General features: G+C 47.5%; 1 protein-coding gene across 1 annotated transcript in view; it reads left to right on the top strand.

Annotated features, from left to right (window-relative positions):
- The window catches only part of LOC115085097 (ADP-ribosyl cyclase/cyclic ADP-ribose hydrolase 1-like), a 91,108-nt gene extending 72,367 nt beyond the window's left edge, over positions 1-18,741 (top strand). The window contains exons 5-8 of the mRNA XM_029590699.1: positions 5,034-5,110; positions 7,440-7,532; positions 11,293-11,379; positions 18,399-18,741. Coding sequence (XP_029446559.1) covers positions 5,034-5,110; positions 7,440-7,532; positions 11,293-11,379; positions 18,399-18,471 — 330 coding nt within the window. The 3' untranslated portion in view covers positions 18,472-18,741. The remainder of the gene's footprint in view (positions 1-5,033; positions 5,111-7,439; positions 7,533-11,292; positions 11,380-18,398) is intronic.
- Positions 18,742-20,925: the final 2,184 nt, after the last annotated feature.

The raw sequence follows: 20,925 nt of genomic DNA, 5'->3' as shown, positions 1-20,925 counted from the left end.
TCCCCTTGATATGTGGACTTGTTGATTATAGTGTTTTGTTGGTTATTGGTAGATTGAGCATTGCCTATAATTGATTTTCTTGTATTATATCATTTATATGAGGATGAAAAATTTATTAAAGAATGAATTAAAAAAAAAAAAAAAAGGGCTTCAGGGGTGTTCCGGAAAACTATAGACCAATGAGACTGACTTCAGAACCAGGAAAAATAGTGGAAACTATTTGAAAGAACAAAATCACAGAGGATATAGAAAGACATGATTTAATGGAACACAGCCACCATGGAGAAACTGTTGTGCTGGAGGTGGACCCTTGGCCTGGTGCAGGATTGATACGGCCCTCTGGTTGGACCCAGAGAGCGCCTGCCACCAGGAGGCAGAGCACACGAGGAGACAGAGGCTAGCTGGAGCTTCACCAATAACAGTCCGGGGTTTCTGCAGGTTGAGCTCTTGGGTACCCAGACCGCCTGGACTTAGATGGGCCTCAGATGGTCTCCCAGAGAGGTAGTGGAGGGATATGCCCACCACGAGCAAGGGTGCGCGGCTAATGCAGAGAGAATGGACCAGATCTGAACTGGAAGCTCCAGAGACCTCAGGGAGGTAACAGTTCAGGAAGGTTCTCTGGGCGAGGCAGGCAGCGCCTGAGGGTCTAGTCACGTGAAGGCCTCAGGTAGATTCCAAGCAGGTTGGTCTGGTAGTCACAGCAGGCCAGAAGAGAGTGTCCGAGAGAAGCGCAAGGGTCAGAGCCAGAGTATCATTCCAGAAGTGGTCAGCCAAAGCAGGGGTCAATACCAAGGTCAGTCTGAGCGTAGTCAAGGCAAGCGAGGGTCAGTTCCAGGCAGCAGACAAAGAGAGTGGTCAGGCAGGCAGAGGTCAGTTCCAGGCAGCAGACAAGAGAGTAGTCAGGCAGGCCGAGGTCAGTACCAGAGATCAGTCCAAAAAGGTACTACCTGAGTAAGGATACAGGAACACACGGAAACTCAGGAACAAGGAGAGGCTGGAACAAGGAGACACTGGAACACAGGATTAGGCAAACTAAGTACACCATGGTGTCGACCCGATTGCCAAGGCGAGGTCCTGGGGACAGGGCCTTGCTATATATAGGGCTTTCATGTGATGTCATCAATCTGAGCCCACATCGGTTTTCCCGTGCTTGGCCCTTTAAATCTGAGGACGTCGGCCGCGTGTGCGCCTAGGGGTGGGGCCGAGGCGGCCGAAGACACAGAGCCCCAACGAGAGCTCCGCTGTGAGGCTTGTGGCGTGGAGGAAGCCGGAGAGGGCCGTGGTGAGTGACGGGGATGGCGAGAGCTGGCAGCAGCGGCGAGACCAGAGCTAGTTGAGGGCAGCGCGAGGTGAGCAGGCCCTGTCGCAGCACCCACATGGCCAGGACACGCAACGGAAACTGTGAGTCTTGGCTCACAAATGTGCTACATTTTTTGAAGGGTTAATAAATATGTGGATAAAGTTGAACCGGTAGATGTAGTATATTTGGATTTTCAGAAGGCGTTTGACAAAGTCACTCATGAAAGGCTTCTAAGAAAACTAAAAAGTCAAGGGATAGGAGGTGATGTCCTTTCATGGATTGCAAATTGGTTAAAAGACAGGAAACGGATAGTAGGATTAAATGGTCAGTTTTCACAGTGGAAAAAGGTAAATAGTGGAGTGCCTTGGGGTTCTGTACTTGGACCGGTGCTTTTCAATATATTTATAAATGATCTGGAAAGGGATACGACAAGTGAGGCAATCAGATTTGCAGATGACACAAAATTATTCAGAGTAGTTTAATCTCAAACAGATTGTGATGAATTGCAGGAGGACCTTGTAAGACTGGAAGTTTGGGCATCCAAATGGTAGATAAAATTAAATGTGGACAAGTGCAAGGTGATGCATGTATGGGAAAATAACCCATGCTGTAGTTACACAATGCTGGGTTCCATATTAGAAGTTACCACCCAAGAAAATACATTGAAATCATCAGCTCAGTATGCTGCAGTGGTCAGAAAAGCAAACAGAATGTTAGGAATTTTTAGGGAGGGAATGGTGAATAAAATGGAGACTACCATAATGCCTCTATTGCTCTATGGTGAGACTGCACCTAGAGTACTGTGTAAAATTTTGGTTGCTGAATCTCAAAAAAGATATATATGCACTGGAGAAGGATCAGAGAAAAGCAACCAAAATGATAAAGGGGATGGAATGGCTCCCTAGGAAAGGCTAAAGAGATTAGGGCTGTTCAACTTGGAAAAGAGACAGCCGGGCATCGTGTGCATGCCCCTTGGTGTGCCCCTTTGTGCTGCCCCCTTTGAACTGCCCCTACTGAGCTTCACCTACCTCATCCAACCCACCCACTTTAGCAATAGTCAACTCTACTCCTCCTGACCTGATTCGCTCCCCAGCATCCCCAGGACCAAATTATCGAAGCAATATCTTCAACTCCCCTTATCCTGAGATCTCCCAACCACTTCCTAATACGCCTGTCCCCTGCCTTCAACCCCTCACCTCCCCCTCAAACCCCCCACAAGCTACCCAGAACACCCAAACACTTTTCTACTGGTACCCCAATCTACAAACCCCCTTGACTCCATGATCCTCCCCCTGAGACTCCCCGCGTATAATTACTGTGATCCCCCAACATACTTGGAAGAGCATCACATACCAATTATCAAGAGTCTGACCCATAACCTCAGAAAAACGTTCAACAGATATCCCACCTCTCACCCTAGAGCACTAATCCCAATCATGATATCCCCTCTGACACAGTTCCTTGGCCTCTCAGCCTTCTTTCTAATTCTATTCAACGCCCAATCACTAGTTAAAAAAAAAAACATTCTGAATGACATCCTCCTTGACCACAATCCTGACATATGCGCCATCACAGAAACATGGTTCAAACAAACTGACCTAGTCCTCATAAACCAACTACTAACTCACTTCTATGACATCTTCTCCATTCCGAGCCAGAAAACGAGCCATATCAGTAGCCGGCCCCTCTTTATGGAACTCACTACCACCCCATCTCTGAACAGAACCCTCGACTCAAACCTTCAAAAAACACCTCAAAACATGGCTATTCTTGAAAGCCTTTCCGCTAGAAACCTATCACCCCCCCCCTCCAAAAATCCCTGCCCAGGCCCACCCATTGCCTGGTAGCGAACCATCTTTCGTCCAAGCTACCTTTCTCACCTCAGCCCCATTCCTTGAATTTTCTCCCTTTAGTTCTCTGTTAACTGCTCCCAGGCACAATAAAACAAGCCATAGTCAAACCCATCCTAAAAAAACCCAATCTGAACCCAGAAGATCCAGCTAACTTCAGGCCAATCTCCATTCTCCCCTTCTTAGCCAAACTCCTTGAGAAAGTAGTTAACCCCCAACTCACGGAACACTTAGAGAAACACAACTTTCTATACCCATCCCAATTCGGTTTTCGCAAATTCTTTAGCACTGAAATTCTACTAATCTCCCTAACTGACACACTCCTCAAAGGAATAGACAATGGACAATCTTACATTCTAGCAATGTTAGACATCTCAACAGCCTCTGACGCCATCAGCCACAAAATTCTTATAGACAGACTCTCCGAAATTGGCATAACAGGCACTGCCCTACTCTGGTTCGAATCCTATCTAGCAGACAGACAATACAAGGTCAAAATAGGAAACAGTGAATCTACATCTATCAAACTAACCCGAAGCATCCCCCAAGGTTCCTCACTATCAACTACTCTTTTCAACATATACATGCTGCCCATATGCAAGCTCCTATACAACCTAGGTCTCACACACTTCATCTACGCCGATGACATCCATTTATTAAATCGCATTAATGCGTTTTCACATGCGAAAAAGCCTTAACGCATGTGATAAGCACCATAACGCATGGTGCGATGCAAATTTTTAAAAGGGGTTGGGAAGGAGTCAGGGGTGGGATTTCCATAAAAGTGGGCTGGCTTTGAAATGAGCACATTGCAGGTAGGAAAATGTCATTATGCAGATATTACCACAAAAAGTTAACACACTTTGCAGTAATACCTATGCAAAGCACTAAGATAATGCACATTGCAATAAACAGGCTATTGCCATAAAACACACCCCTTTTCCTATTGCATGTGATATTTACTGCAGATTGATAAATCTAGGCCTAAGAGATCACAACTTTCTCAAGAATTTTAGACAGAAAAGAAAAATTAGAAACTGGCCTATAATTATTCCAGTCATCATTCCTCCCAGCTTTAGATTTAAAAATAGGCTTTATCTCAGCTTGCTTTAAACTAGCTGGAACCGGTCCTTCAGATAGAGAAATATTGACTAAATTGGTAAGTTTATAATAATAAACATTCCTCATCTCTTTCAGAGAATTTACTGGAATTGGATCAAGAGGATGAAATGCAGGATTTATTTTAGCAATAATTTGACTAATTTCAAGTTCAGTCACAGATTCAAAAGAATCCCAGTTAAACCGTATAAATGCTCTGGAGCTTTCAAAGAAACAAAATCGGAAATGTTTTTCCTCAAAATGAGAGCTTTATTCAAAAAAAAACTTAGCACAATCATTGCAATTCGACTGCAAAGGTAAAGGATTATCTAATAAAGAAGAAGGATGTTCTCTAAATGTTTGACTGTAGTATAGAGCAATTTAGAATTAAACTTCACCCCATGAATTTTCCTTGCATAACAGTCCTTTTAAGCTTTGTTAATCAGAGCTCTATCTATCTGACATCGGGATAATATAGGAAAACCATAGATATTCCTCCTTGCACAGAACCTAAAGAAATATAAAATTGAATTAGATGAGTACAGGAACCCTCCCCACTCCCTGCATATATACATTGTATACACACACACCTATCACCCACACTGCCTCTGACTCTTTCTCGCTTCCTTGAGAGGGCTTTAGGCTGCTGCTTCCCAGTGTTTTCTGTTTGTTCGGGAGCTTTACCTCCACCAAGAGTTTATGGGAAAACTGCATTCCTGTGCTGTTTAAGCATTTACATAAATGTTTAGAAGTACATGTAAAGCACGGTATGTCTTTGGTTGCAGTTTGCAAAAGCATCGTGTGGTGTGGTTCGAGTGATGCTGAATGGATCATTGCCTGGCGGAGCTGTCAGGAAAGACAGGTAGAGTGCCTGCTTACTTATTTTATATCTCTTGTTAGATTTCAGTAAGGCCTTTAGTATCAGCCTGCAGAGGACATTCCTAAGCAAGATGGGCAGCCTGGAGGTTGGTCCGAAGGTGGTAAACTGAGTTCAGAACCAGATGAATGACAGGCAGCAGGATGGTAGTGATACATATAGCACAAAAAACAATATCTTTATAAACAATGATTTATCAGTATTGACTGTCATACTAGGCACTCCTAGCCAAGAGGCTTTCAATTGCCTTAACAACTAATCCTAGGTCAAATGTCCTTGTATACTTCTTTTTGTTATTCTTCAATTGCAAATAAAACGTATCTATGTGGTTTCTTCTATATCAGTGCCCAGACATGGGTCCGTGTTTCAAAATAGGGATCCGCTTCAGGGGGAACCATAGCCATCTCACAGAAAATTAATGCTTCTTCTTTCATTGCACTGCTAGTATTTTCTTACTGAAAGGAAAGCACATTAAAAAATATACCGTATGTCTTCAAAACATAAAAAGAAAAAACCGCACTTAGCATTACTTTCATTTTTAACACACAAACCTTGCCGTAGTCTGGCATGTTATCACATTGGTGCCAAACTCACTTTAAAATTGAAGATAAAGCTCAATGACAGCATATTGTAAAAGACACATCTTGACTTAGCAGCTAACCAGTCATTGAATTGAATCAACTATGTAACCTGCTGACATCATTCCTTAACTGTAGAAATGTGTTTGTTCCATAATTAAAAATTACATGAACCGAAAAGGAATGAATGCTTTAAAAGAACTACAGGCTACCCACAATCCTTACAATTCTGTAGAAGAACTGAACCACCCCTTACCGACAGGTTTTATGATGAAATTGTGAGTAGCCTGTAGTTCTTTTAAAGCATTAATTTCTTTTCGGCTCATGTACGTATGGACGCGCATAGTATTACCTAAAGGGGTAATTTTCAAAAGGATTTATGAGCATAAAACTGGGCTTTACACATGTAAATGCACTTTACCCGTGTAAGTGGGCCTTTGAAAATTGCTACAATATATGCCATTGAATTGTCCATAGGATTTACATATATAAGTGCACTTTATGTGCATAAATGGCTTTTGAAAATTGCTACGATAGTATGTTATGTTTACAAGTGCAACGCCTTTGAAAGTTTCCTCCATGGTATTTTATAACATGAAGGCATGATATGTGTGCTTATTATAAGATGCATGTATGTTTACCCACAACATGGGCCGGTTTTTAAGAGGTACACGCGGGCGTACATTTGTGCGCGCAACCCGGCACCCCGATGGTTTTCCCCGTTCCTTCCACTCCCCCCACCTTCCCCTCCCTTCCCCTATCTAACCCACCCTCCCCAGCCCTACCCAAATCCCCCCTACCTTTATTTCAGGAGTTACGCCTGCTGGCCATCTGCTGGCATGCCATCCCCTGGCACGACCGCTGTGCCGGAGGACTCGAGACTGCCCCGGACCGCCCCCGGACCTCCGCCCCGCCCCCAGCCCCGCCCCTTACCCGCCCCTTTTTCAAAGCCCTGGGACATATGCGCGTCCCAGGGCTTGCGTGTGTCGCCGAGCCTATGCAAAATGGGCTTGGCGCACGCAGGGGCAGGTTCTCGGGGTTACACACGTAAGTTACGTGCATAACCCTTTGAAAATCTGCCCCTAAGTTAACTGGATAAACTTATCTGGCTAATTTTGGAAGTATATTAAATAGTGCAACGGCACTAGTGGCATATTAAGGGGGCTGAGGGAGTGCGGTCCACCCCAGGTGCCAGCCAGAAGGGGGTGCCATCAAAAGACAGCTCAGCAGCCACGAGTGGCGCCCATCCTGCTCGTGGCAGAAGAAGAGGGAGGCACCAGTGGGCTGCGAGTGGAGAAATGCAGTTTGTTCGGTTGGATAGATTCAGTCTTGTGCAACAGAGGAGGATTGAAAAAAACAAAGCAAAAGTGATCCAGCTGCAGTAATAAATTTGAAATGCAAACTAAATTTAGTTAAAATTTCTGTGCAAATTAAAGTAGTCTTTCTGTTTGTGTTTCGATTTATGAGCAAATCTCATGTTTTACTGTAGAGGCAGCAGCTAATTAAACAACCAGATAGAGCCATCTTGCTGAGTCAGTTTTTAATAAGCTGCTGTTGCTGAATCTCTCTTACTTTTACTTTCATATTCTTGCTGCTGCACCAGAATTGTGATCAAATCAGCCATTCCGTTTTTTACCAGCTCTGATGGTGTCCCTTGTGCACAGTGAAGCATATTGTAACACACTAGCAAGCCTAGGGTTGGTACTAATCACCTTGTTCTACTTCTGTTCTTGCAGTCTGTTCAGAAGTGTTGAGGTCATGAATTTAAACCCCAACAAAATCTCTGAAGTGAGACTCTGGATTATAGATGACATTGGTGGACCTGACCGGTAAAGTTAACTCATGCAAAATAACTCTCAAATCTGTTCTGTAGTTGTTGTTAAAAATGATTGGAAACCTGACCTTTCTTTTAGCCAATTTAAGAATGTGACAACAAATATAAAAATAACTGTTTGTTGAGTTCCCTTGCCTTATTTAAAATTAGTTAATTTAAAAAAACCTGCTACATGTACTTCAGCTACAAAGGTTCATAATTAGAATGCAGCATGGACACCTTTGCAAATTAAAGCATTTCTTAGCTTTTGCAACTTCTTTTTTGTTCTTGTTTTCCTTCTATTTATTTCTCTTTTGATTTATTTTAAGTAATTTACAGGTTTTGCAAAAAATGATCTTGTGCAACAAATTTGATTTGCTGGTGCACAGAACCCCCGCAGTGAGAATAGGCAATAGGCAGTGGCTATGCAAAGTGCTAAAATAGTCAAACTAGTTGGATATTCCCCTATCCTAGTCTGTTTTGGAATTGTGTGGCTGAGCAGTGAGCGCACGATCCCATTTTAGCATACAGCTGAGAGGGAGAAATAGGCTGTATCCTAGCCTGCTTCTCCCTCCCAGCTGAGTATGAGGATTGTTTGCATTATAAACATCATAGCATGTGATGCCCACTCACTTGGCTGTTGCCTCTGAGCAGCAGCTCATGCCAGTGGATGCTTCCATTAAAGGGTCTTCCTCACTCCCACTAAAACTTTGTGCGACAAATTGTTACTTGCACAAAATATATTCAGGTACAAGAGGCAGCACTTGGGATGTCGCCAAGGCATGGTTTCACTTTGTGTGGACAGAGTTAGCCGGGTAAGTCTGCTTGGCAAAGTACTCGCCCTAAAGTTATCCAGATAACATTATCCAGGTAAGTGTCTGATGAGTATACCCACATAAAGTTATCTGGGTAGATAACTTTCCCATTCGTCGGCTTACTCAAAATGGACCTCATTCACTTTAAATCTGTTTTAAAAAGCAGGAGCAGCAGTTCGAGATTCATTGTTCTTGCTGGAATACATGCAAAGTTGTGTTCTAGGGCTTTTTAAAGCATCGAGGTGGAGGAGATGGTGTTGTGTCATTTGTGATACCTTAATATTTCTCCTCCATGGTTGCCCCGAGATGGTTTTCTCTGCTGGGGATAAGAAAGCCACGCAAGTGGTAAAGTAGACTTAGGGTTTCAACACAAGGCAGAGTTGGTCCATCAGGCACAGATTTCAGGATTAACCACTTTCTCATGGGATGGGCTGAATTAACAAACACAGCTCCATGTTTCAGAGCAGTCAGATGTCAGAATTAATAGCATCCATTTTCTCCTTGACACGAGAGAGAAGCTTTATTTAAGAACACGAACACTCCTTCAGCAAAGTCGACTGGAGTTTAGTACTGGACTCCCAAAAGGCTATATTCAGGCAACCTTGCTATCATCTGCCACTCTTCCACTTTTGGACATTGTCATTGTTTTTCCAATTTACTGACAGGTCGATACAGCAAGGCCGCGTTAGAAAGAGTGCGGCAGTGCCGGGCGCACCCTCGTTCCCCGCACGCACAGTCCTGCTCACATACCGCTCGATACTCTATTTAAATTGCTTGCAAATGCAAGCCGCGTCTGTGAAGCGTTAGGCGAAGGGTTAGGCCCGCGCAACCCATTTTACTGTATAGGCGCTTAATACAGCGCCTATGCAGTATCCTGGGTGCGCTGGTACCTGTCATTTCAACTGACATTTGAAATGACAGGTACCAGGAAGTGGATGGTTCCCCCCCTCCCGAAGCAAGGTGCAGGCGAAAATTAAAAACAAAAGTGTAAAAAAAAGTTAACTTACTGGTGGGAGCCGGCGGGCGCGCGCGTTCGAGGCAGGAGCGAGTTCATCGAGGCAGTAGCCGGCGGGCTGTCATCGAGGCGGGAGCCGGCGGACGGGCGTGCTGTCATCGAGGCGGGAGCCGGCGGGCGGGTGATTGTCAGCCCTCACCCCTCCTCCCGAAGCAAGGCGCGAAAGCAGCCTTGCTCCGGGAGGAGGGGAGACAGGACTGGCAGTGTAAAGCGAAAAAAAAAGTAGCAAGAGCGAGGGGAGAGAGGACGGGCGATCCTACGCTCGGGATGGCCAGCCCCTTTCCCCTCCTCCTGAGGCAAGGCGCGAAAAGCAGCCTTGCTCTGGGAGGAGGGGAGAGAGGACTGGCAGTGTGAAGCGACCAAGTGACTTACTTTTTTTTGCAGCCCTCCGGAGGAGACGGCCATCAGCAGAAATGGATCGCTGCTCCCAGCGAAGATAGACGCCTGCACGGGGGAAAGCGGCCCCTGTGCGTGCAATTGGCTGCTCAAGACGTGACGTCACAATGTTTGGCGTCACGGCATGCGACGTCACGTCTTGAGCGGCCAATTGCACGCACAGGGGCCGCTTTCCCCCGTGCAGGCGTCCATCTTCGCCGGGAGGCAGGGGAGGGGAGCCGCGATCCGTTTCTGCTGATGGCCGTCTCCTCCGGAGGGCAGCAAAAAAAAGTAAGTCGCTTGGTCACTTCACACTGCCAGTCCTCTCTCCCCTCCTCCCGGAGCAAGGCTGCTTTTCACGCCTTGCCTCGGGAGGAGGGGTGAGGGACTGGCCATCCCGAGCGTAGGATTGCCCGTCCTCTCTCCCCTCTCTTTCTTGCAACTTTTTTTTTCGATTTTTTTTGCTTTTGTTGCTTCGGGAGGAGGGGAGAGGACTGGGGCTGCCCCAGAGACCAGCACCCATGGACGCGGCCAGGGCAGGAGAGCGGGGGCTGGGGGAAAGTTTGCTGCCTACCCTTACTCCTACCTCTAAAGCAGGGGTAGGGGTAGGCGGTAAGTTAGCAGGTTAAACGCGCGGCAAAACGGCAGGGTAAAAAAGGGATAGTCGGGGCATGCGTTACTGGATGGTAGGGAATAGCTAATTCGATCATTTGCATGCAATATACATGCCGCGTGCGGAAGGAGTTGCCCGGGGATTTTAGGACGCGGTAGGAATAGGTTAAAGGGGATAGTGTATCGCAGGAAGGGCTAACGCGGCCGGAAAGTGAGTAGAACGCGAGTTAGGAGCGGGGTAAACGCGGCCGCACTTTACTGGATCGATCTGTGAGTTTGTATTGTTAGGATGGGCGGTCATGATCTAGTAAACTTCTGTGAATGAATACCCATATTAGAAAATAGTTTATATCAGGGGTGGTTTTCAGGATATGTCTATTGAATATGCAAGAGATTTATTTGCATGCACTATCTCTTGTGCATGCAAATAGTTCCCATGCATATTCATTAGACATATCTGGGGGGGGGGGGGGGGGACACCCGTTTGAGCATCCCTGATATGTATAGTTCATCTCTTCATTTTTTTCTGTAAGATTTAAGAGGTTACATTGTGTCCCATTGCAAGAACTTTCAGAATTCTCCATTCATATATATCTAGTTGTAAATTGCTTAGCATGATTTTAGCTGTTACCAATGGTATATAAAATGTTTTAAATAAATAAACACATAGCCTTGGGCTCACAAGATAATATGGCTTCATAAATGCAAATAAACTAAACTGAAAATCTATGATCAGAGATGATGAAGCACTTTTGAACTTTTAGATTTTAATTTGGAAACAGCAGATGTTACCAGAATTCACAGTGCAGCAAATGCCATTTTTAAAAAAGAATGTTTTCTCTATTGAGAGAGAATGCTTTAAATATATACAACTATTCAAACATACATGATATGAATTAATACATGTAGTTCATTACACCCTTGATATGCCTTATTTTTATATATGATTTCCTTTTCAGTGAGTCTTGCGATGGCCAAAGTGTTACTGAGTTGGAAAATGATCTTAAGAGAAGAAATTTCAAATATTCCTGTTTTGACAATTACAGGTAATTCTTTGCTTTTACGTATAGAACTTAATTCATCAAGAATATTTCCTTGCTACAGTAAAAATACCAAATAGAAATGTACCTTCTTGCAGATAAGGATAATTTATCCAAATGAGATTGATTATATATAAGATAGGGAAATAATTTTTGTGAGCTTCGTTTGTATCAAATCATCCATGACAAAACATATTAAAGACAAACTGTTATGGACTGACTGATTAGAATATAACCTCACTCTAAAAATGTTTTAGCATGCATATCAGTACAATTTATATGTGCATGATGAAATGCCTGATAATGGATCATGTGCTAAATTAGAATGTGTAGATATGAAAACGGTCTTCCCAAGTGTCCATACTAATCCATTACACTTTAGCTTCAATGTGCTACTAGCACCTATTTGCTGAGCAACGTGTGTATGCTAAATAGAGCATGCACTCTTGGCCTCCTTGCTGCAAATCTTTGTAAATGTATTCCTGGCACATATGACTGCTTGCCAAGGCTGTGTACAGAACCAAAGAGCATCCTGGTAAGCTGCTGAATGTCCTTATCTATTTTAAAATTAGCTGCCTAGATAAGTTTATCCAGCTCACTTTAGGACTGCTGTTTAGCAATCCTAAAGTTCTTTGGCTATATTAGCCAGATAATGCTTAAAATCTGGAGCTGGCTCTGCTCCAGAATGCCCCAAGCAAGCTGGATAAAAAGTTATCTGGCAATCTCGGATCCGGTCAGCCTGGCGGGATTTTCAGATCCTGCTATTTATCTGGCTAAATACAAACTTAACTGGATACACGGCACTGAGTATGAACCTCAAAATGATCAGTATAAAGTTTTAATGATCATTTTAGGACAGTTCTCCTGCACAAAACAGGCTTACCCAGATAATATTAACAGACATTCCTGTACGTACCCGGATCAGTCCAGACAGTGGGTTGTGCCTCCTTTCCAGCAGGTGGAGACAGACTAAAACTTGAAGGATGCCCTATATCAGGACAGAGCCTATCCTCTATCCCTTCAGTATTCGTCTGTCTCCAGCAGGTGCAGCATCTCCCCTTCGGTTCTCTGCTGTAGGCTAGTCAGCCTCTTCTTCTTTCTTTTTCGGCTCAAGCAAGTAGTTCTTTTGATTCCCACTTGTTTTAGAAACAAAGGAAAAAATCTATGAAGGAAATTTTGCCTTCTTTTAGTGCTTTTACTGTTTTTGTGTGGGAGATGTCCGTCTCCCAGCTCTTGCCCGGCTCAGGGGGGCTTTGCCCCTTTTGCAGGAGGGGGTTCCCTGCATAGTCCTGAGTCCGTGGACGCTTCCAGGTGTGGGGACCGACGCTCTCCGGGCCTCGTTCCCCCTCTGGCTGCTGAGAGGGTTTTTTAACCCACTGCTGCGCTCAGTAAAAAAAAAAAAAGGAGTTTAAAAGTTTCAAACTTTCAATAAGTTGCAGGTACTCACCTACCTCTAACTTATTTGCAGCAGTTGACCAGATTTTTATTTTTTTCTGGTCAGAGTAGGGCTAGAACTGGCAGCCAGAGAAGCAGAAGGCAGCAGGTTTCCCGCCTGCTCTCTCCTGCTGTGCAGGCTGTCAATCAAGCTTTTTTTTCAGCTTTTTTTCTTCAGCCGAGGCTTAGCTATGTCCCGGCTGGCAGCCTGCCTTTCTTGTGGGCTGCCCTCTTCACGTTTTTCGCGGCAGGACCTTTGCACTGCTTGCCTGCCGGGTGGGGAAGGTCCCTCCTCGGCAGGACAAGCAAATTTAGCCCGGGGCTCCACTCCTCCCGGCATGGCTAGGCTTTTCCCGGGTCGGCAGAGCCCGGGAACGGCCGCCATCTTGGATTTTTCATCGGGGCCGATTTCAGTGCTCCCTGGGGCTGGGGGGCCAGATGTTTTTTATTTAACCCCCGATTTGGCCCCTGCGGGTGCCCAGGAGGGGGGTCCTGACCTTCCCTCGCCCCCCCTCCCCCCTGCCAAATCCAGGGTCCCTTTTTCAGCGTATTTCGTCCTCCTCATGCACAAATCTTATCTAGCTAGCCTGCATGAGCTGAATGAAAGCCCCCCCCTTGCCCACCCCCACCAAAGATACCTCGTTCAGCGCTGTTGACCACTGGACCGGCCACGGAGCCCCAGGGACCAGTTCGGATGCGGGTGGTCCTGGGGGTGCACCCCCTCCCCCCCCCCCGGTGTCTCCCATGTCCTCTTACCCCGCTGCTTCCTCGGATTCGGCGGATGCCCCCCCTAGAGGGGGATGACCCTAGAGCCCTCTGTCTTTTTCGTAAGGAGGAATTAGAGCCCCTCCTCCCTTTTGTTTTGCAGGAGCTGGGTCTGGAGAGTCCCTCCGTGGATAATCTCATGGCCTCGCTCCCTAAGGATATGAACCAGGTTCTGGGAGGGCTCCGGGCTCCAGTCTCGGCCTTTCCCTTCCACCCCATGCTTAAGCTCCTTATCCTGTGGGAATGGGAGGCTCCTGAGGGTGCGCTTCGGGTGGGGCGTGCGATGGATAAGCTCTATCCCCTCCCGGAGGAGGGCTTGGAGCTGTTGCGATATCCATCGGTGGATTCTTATGTTTCTGCAGTGGCCAAGCACACCACGATTCCAGTGGAAGGTTCCACAGCCTTGAAGGATTCACAAGATCATAAGCTGGAGGCTCACCTGAAGCGCATCTTCGACGTTCTGGCCCTCGGGTTCCGGGCGTCTTGCTGTAGCAGTCTCATGATGCGAACGGGCCTCCAGTGGGTCCAACAGTTACTCTGCTCCCGGGAGCTTCCGCCAGGTGAGGCAGAACAAGCCGAATGTCTGGAGGCAGTAACCGCTTACGTATTGGACGCCCTCTACGATCTGGTCCGTGTCCAGGCGAAGGCGATGGTTTCAGCAGTGGCGGCCCGGAAGCTCCTTTGGCTACGCCACTGGTCGGCTGATCAGTCCTCGAAGACCCGGCTGGGCACGCTGCCCTTCAAAGGTAAGATGCTCTTTGGCGAGGATCTCGAGAAGCTTATGGACTCCTTGGCTGACAACAAGGTCCATAAGCTCCCAGAGGACCGCCCTAAGTCTTCCCGATCCTTCGCGGCCTCTCGCTTCAGGGGCCAGCGTCGCTTCGCTCCTCGGGGGCGGGGCGGTTCTGCGAGGGGGTCTTCTCGTGCGCAGTCCTGGTCGCAGTCCTTTCGTGGCAGATGGCCCTTTCGCGAGGGCCAGCCCGTGCGTGCCACCGCTAAACCTGCCACGCAATGAAGTTCAGCTGACCCATTCCTCGGTTCCTTACCTCGGCGGACGCCTCTCCCTGTTCTTCGAGGAATGGGTCAAGATCACGTCGGATCAGTGGGTCCTCAACATTATCAGAGACGGGTACACTTTCGACCTCGTCAGGGAACTTCCAGATCTCTTTCTTTTCTCGCCTTGCGGCCGGGCCAAGACGGACGCAGTGGTCTAGACTCTCTCCAAGCTTCTGGATCTGGGAGCAGTGGTCCCAGTCCCGGAAAGGGAAATTGGCGCCGGCCAGTATTCTATTTACTTCACTGTGCCCAAAAAGGAAGGGTCCTTCCACCCAATATTGGACCTCAAGAGGGTCAATAGGGCTCTCAAGATCCCCCACTTCCGCATGGAAACCCTGCGGGCGGTCATTGCGGTGGTCCACCCCGGAGAGTTCCTTGCTTCCCTCGATCTCGCAGAAGCTTATTTTCATATTCCCATTCACCGCGACTATCAGAAGTATCTCCGATTCCACATTCTCAACCAGGACTTCCAGTTTCGAGCTCTCCTCTTTGGCCTCGTGACCGCTCCTCGCACCTTCATGAAGGTCATAGTAGTAGTAGCGGCGGCCTTGCACCGGGAAGGGGTTCTCGTCCATCCCTATCTGGATGATTGGCTCATCAGGGCCAAGTCGGAGACCTCTTGCCGGCGGGCGGTGGATCGCGTCTTGGAGCTCCTTGCCTCTCTCAGGTGGATAGTGAACTTTTCCAAGAGCAAGCTTCAGCCCTCCCAGGAGTTGGAATTTCTGGGAGCCCACTTTGACACCCGAGTAGGCAATGTTTTCTTACCTCGGGCGCGAGCCCTCAAGCTGATCGATCAGGTCCAGACTTTGATTGCCCTACCTTCCCTGACAGCCTGGGATTATCTCCAAGTCCTGGGATCCATGGCTTCTACCATCGACCTTGTCCCCTGGGCTTTTGCTCATATGCGTCCGTTACAGAAAGCTTTGCTGTCCCGTTGGCAGCCAGTGTTGGAGCAGTTCCACGTAGTCCTTCCGTTCTTGGATTCTACTGCCGACGAATTACAGTGGTAGCTGTCTCTTCCTCATCTTCTGCAAGGGATGCCTCTTCAAGCTCCATAGTGGACGATAGTGACCACGGACGCCAGCCTGTTGGGCTGGGGTGCGGTCTGCCTTTCTCAGTCCACCCCGGACTGAGAAAGGCAGACTCAGTCGCAGACTCAGTCGCGTTGGCACATCAATCGACTGGAAACTTTGGCGGTCCGCCTGGCTCTTCAGGAGTTCCTTCCCCTGATCCGCGGCATGGCGGTACGAGTCCTGTCCGACAACTCCACCACAGTCGCCTACATCAATCGCCAAGGGGGCACTCGCAGTCCCCTGGTAGCCTTAGAAGCCAGCCGTCTCCTCGCTTGGGCGGAGCGTCACCTACAGTGCCTTGCGGCCTCTCACATCGCCGGAAGAGACAATGTTCAAGCCGACTTCCTCAGCCAGCAGTCGCTCGATCCGGGAGAGTGGGAGCTCTCGGACGCGGCCATGGCTCTGATAGTGGACAGGTGGGGTCCTCCTCACCTCGACCTCATGGCGACTCTGCACAATGCCAAGGCCAATCGGTTCTTCAGCCGCTGGAGGGAGCACGGCACAGAGGGCATGGATGCTCTGGCTCTACCTTGGCCAGCGGACGTCCTTCTGTATGTGTTTCCCCTGTGGCCACTGGTGGGGAAAGTTCTCAGGAGAATTGAGCTCCACAGGGGACCGGTGATTCTCGTCGCTCCCGAGTGACAGCGAAGGCCGTGGTTCACGGATCTCATCAATCTAGCGGTGGACGGGCCCCTGCACTTCAGTCATCTTCCTCGTCTCCTCCGGCAGGGGCCTGTATATTTCGACCAGGCCGATCGCTTCTGTCTTGCGGCCTGGCTTTTGAACGGCGTTGCCTGAGGCGCAAAGGTTATAGGGAGGAGGTCATCTCCACCCTGCTGTGAGCCCGGAAGCAGTCGACTTCTCTGGCCTATGTGCGCATCTGGAAAGATTTTGAGTCCGCGTGTACGGTGGCGGGTGTCCCTGCGCGCTCCACCTCGATTCCTTTGATTCTTTCTTTTCTTCAGAAGGGTCTCTCTAAGGGCCTCTCCTTCAGTTCTGTATGCGTTCAAGTCTCTGCGCTCGGCTCTCTCCTGGGTCGGGTGGACGGTCATGCCTTAGCAGCTCACCCTGACGTTTCCTCAGGGGCGTTAGACACCTCCGCCCCCCCTCTCGGGCCACGTGTCCGTCGTGGAGTCTCAACCTAGTCCTTCGTGCTCTCTGTCCGGCTCCCTTCGAGCCTCTTCGCCACGCTACGCTCAAGGATCTTACTCTAAAGACTGTCTTTCTGGTCTCTATTTCCTCTGCTCGCCATATTTCCGAGCTTCAGGCGCTGTCCTGTCGGGAGCCCTTCTTGCGTTTTTCAGATTCCGGGGTCTCTCTCAGGACGGTTCCTTCCTTCTTACCTAAGGTTGTCTCCGCTTTTCACGTCAACCAGTCGGTAGAACTCCCCGCATTCTCGCCGGAGGAGGTCGCGGATACGGCTGGTGGCGACCTCCGTCGGCTGGATGTCAAACGAATCTTGCTTCGCTATCTCCAGGTCACTAATGACTTCCGCGTATCGGACCATCTCTTTGTCCTTTGGAGTGGTCCCAACCGGGGTAAGCAGGCTTCTAAGACCATGATTGCGCGTTGGTTGAAAGAAGCCATTTCCTCGGCGTACCTTTGTCAAGGTCGTCCGCTTCCTGAGGGTCTGAAAGCCCATTCCTTGCGTTCTCAGGCTACTTCATGGGCAGAGAGTCAGTTTGTCTCCCCGCAGGAGATTTGCAGGGCTGCCACTTGGACGTCTCTGCACACTTTTGCTCGGCACTACCATCTGGATGTACACGCTCCGGTGTTCGGTTCCTTTGGGCGGCAAGTGCTTCGAGCGGGACTGTCTTGGTCCCACCCAGTTTAGGGAAGCTTTGGTACATCTCACTGTCTGGACTGATCCGGGTACGTACAGGAAAGGAAAATTAGTTCTTACCTGTTAATTTTCGTTCCTGTAGTACCACGGATCAGTCCAGACGCCCTTCCTTGTCTGTCTTCTGTCCTCTCGAAGCTTGTTTTCTTGCAGGTCTGCAGATTTTCATATATTTCTTTGTGCAAGATTACTGAGCAATTACACCGGAAACCTTGGTCGTTTTCTTATACCAAGTTGATGCAAGAGCGTATAGGTATACCATGTTTTTCTACATTATTCTATATTTGCTCCGTTGAGCTTTACAGTTACTTGCTTGATCCTATTCTTGGGTTTGTTGTTTTATGCTTTGACATACGTTATACTGAAGGGGTAGAGGATAGGCTCTGTCCATTGAAGTAACCCGATGATCTGAGTGCAGTTCTGTGGAAATCCCAGGCTTTTTTCCTGGATCCATCTCCTGCTCCTTGAGCCATCTGTAGTAGCACTGTGGAGGCAGTGTCTGCAGCGCCTGGGAGGGAGGGAGTCTCAGACATCACTGAAGAGTGATATCCACTCGTTAACTCGAGTGGACATGTGCTGGGTTCCACGGGTAACTTTGATCCATGCTTGTTGCTACAATGGTTGGGCTAGGGGGGAAAACATAAAAAATAGAGAGCAAAAAACTTCAGACAGCTGTACACGAAAGCTGCTGGCACTATCGCTGTAGCCCAGGCTGAGGTTATGTTTTTATTTTTCTGCGAGCACGAAGTAGGGGAAGCAGCTGGAATTAAAAAACAAAACAAAACACCACCATCATCAACTGTATTACTGTGCATAAAAAAGCCCTATTTCTCACCCTCCTGCTTCTTTGATTACAGGCCAGTTCGTCTCTTACAATGTGTAGAAAACCCGGACCATGCAGATTGCAAGTCTCTTCATATGAAAACATAGCATACAATGCAGGAAATCAAGAAGGTTTTAAGCAGCTGGATATCCAACTTCTTTCATATGGACAATAAGGAATATTAGAAGCTAGAGAGCTATTGTATAAACACAAGCTTTGGAAGTTCAATGTTACCTAACGATTGTTTTAAAAGTATATGCACTACATTTTAGTGCATTTTCGTGGTATTTCCATGTTGATTTTTTGGGGGGAGGGGCTCTTGTTGCAGTTTTCATTTTTTAAAATCCTGATAGTGTATTAAATTTTGTCAAATACTATTCAGATTGTGCACTTTATTCTTTGCCTCTTTTTTTCAGTAAATGTGAAAGGTGCAGAACGGAAACTGAAGTCTTCCGTGTATCCACTGAACAGGTGCAGTATGGCTGCAGCAGTACAAGCTTCCCCATAGTGGCCTGCCAATCTGCTTCAACCCTGCTCTAGAAGGATTACCTCTACGAGTAAGAAGAGGGCACTTTAGTCCCCTGTGTCTGAGCATTCATTGGCTACTCTACTGAGACTGCCAGCATGCTACCAAAAACCCCCTAATTTATGACTTACTGCATGAAGAAGAGTTTTGATGGGCTGGAACCCAGGTTGGCACCATTCATAGATATTAGTAGAACAAAGACGTGAGAGGCAGCAAGGTACCTTGTCAAGAGATGACCTTCAAAGAAGGCGTGTGCATGGGCTGCTTACAGGTTTGCATTAAGAAGTACTTTAGATTGAACTGAAATTGCAATCAGTGTGTAGCATTTACTTCTCAACCAAACATGCCTTATTTCTTTCAACTATTTTTGCTAAAACAGTGAGGAACTTCCCTTTCAATGCTGGGATTTGATGTTTGGTTTCTCTTATTGTACTAATGGACACCTTCTGTGAAACGTCTTGTGGAAAGCAAGAGTTGGTGAAAGCAGGACTTTCCACTGGATAGAAAATGCCCTATTAACTTGCTAAACTATTTTGCTTGCGGAGGGGTGTGTGACTGAGTTTTAAAGTACAATATTTTCTGCTTGGGAGTGTGATTGAACTATAAAGTATATTAGTTTCTGTTTGTTAGCTTTAAAAGCATACTATTGTGCTATTTCTAAATGTGATTGAGCTTTGGCGAGTATTATTTTCTATTTTGGGCTATGATAAAGTTTTAAAAACATACTATTTGGATGTTTGAGAGTGTGACAGAGATGTTTCTTTGTTTGTTTTTCTCACTTACCCTCTCTCAAATGTATAGTTATAGACTATTGCCTAAGTATGGGATAGGGAGAAAATTTACATAATAGAAACCAACTAGTGCTTTGGAATAATAAGTGCAAAATAAACCCGCACTCAAATTTAAAAAGAAATAGCAGGTGTATTTAAAATATTTGAACACAAAAGAGCCAACAAAGTCAAATAAATTTAAGAAATAGATTTATATAATAACTTAAAAGGATATGTGCAGCAGAGAGATGTGGACTACCTGATCTTTTTCTCCAAGTGCCATATGTTTATTTGTCTGCTTGCTGGGGAAAGGCCACATGGTTGCGTTTTGTGCAAATGGCTCCTAGCTCTCAGAGAATGAGTCTGATCTCTGGAGGCTGGGTGGCAGATGGAGATGTATATAGAGGAGACCTTCTGTTGCGATTCTGCCCGTGGCTAAGGCCACGGGCAGCCTCTCACCTCTGCCTGCACGGCAGGAGCCGCCATCAGTGCTGCCATGAGCCGCGGCAGGGAACCACCGCCGCTGCCATTTCTGTTGTGGCAGGAGCCGCCGATGTTCGCTGCTCCCACGCAGCCCGGAGACCGTCCTGGGGCATCTCTCTTTGTGGCAGGAGCCGCTGAAGTCCTCTTCATCTTCACGGCCCAGAGGCCGCAGACGCCAGTGTTTCCTGGCGGCTGGAGCTTCCCTTGGTCTATCTTCTGTGGCAGGGAGCCACCTCTAACATCGGGGCCTGGTTCACGGCCCAGCTCCTGCTCCTGCACTCTTCAGCGGCAGGGATGCCGTTCTCCATGGTCCTGCCCACTTTTCCTTAGGTGCAGGGCTGCACCTTCTCCTGGGATTTAAAGGGCCAGTTCTCCTGGCCCCTCTTGATGACATCACTTAGCGAGTTCTCCTTCAGCCCTATAAAAGGGCTCTGCCTTCATTCCAGAGTCGCCTTGGCAAGGGGCTAGTCCTTCTGTGACTTCTTGCTTCCTGCTCCTGCTTGGCTTTTTCTTTTTTCATTTTGGGATCCCTTGTCATTATGTTCTTGGTCTCTGCTGACGACCCTCTTGTTCCAGAGGTTTCCTGATGTCCGTCTGTCTGAATCCTGAATCTGAACCCTGAATCTGGATCCTGAATCTGAACCCTGAATCTGGATCCTGAATAATCCTGTTCCGACCTCCTGATGTTCTGTGTGTCTCCAAAGGTTCCTGAGGCTCTGCGCTGTTCCATCCCTGCTGGGCTGTGTAGGGCATGCAGTGGTCTGTGTGGTCTGCGACCACCC

Source organism: Rhinatrema bivittatum, chromosome 1 (genome assembly GCF_901001135.1).
Source record: "Rhinatrema bivittatum chromosome 1, aRhiBiv1.1, whole genome shotgun sequence".
Lineage (NCBI taxonomy): Eukaryota > Metazoa > Chordata > Amphibia > Gymnophiona > Rhinatrematidae > Rhinatrema > Rhinatrema bivittatum.
This window is presented reverse-complemented; position numbering and strand designations above follow the sequence as displayed.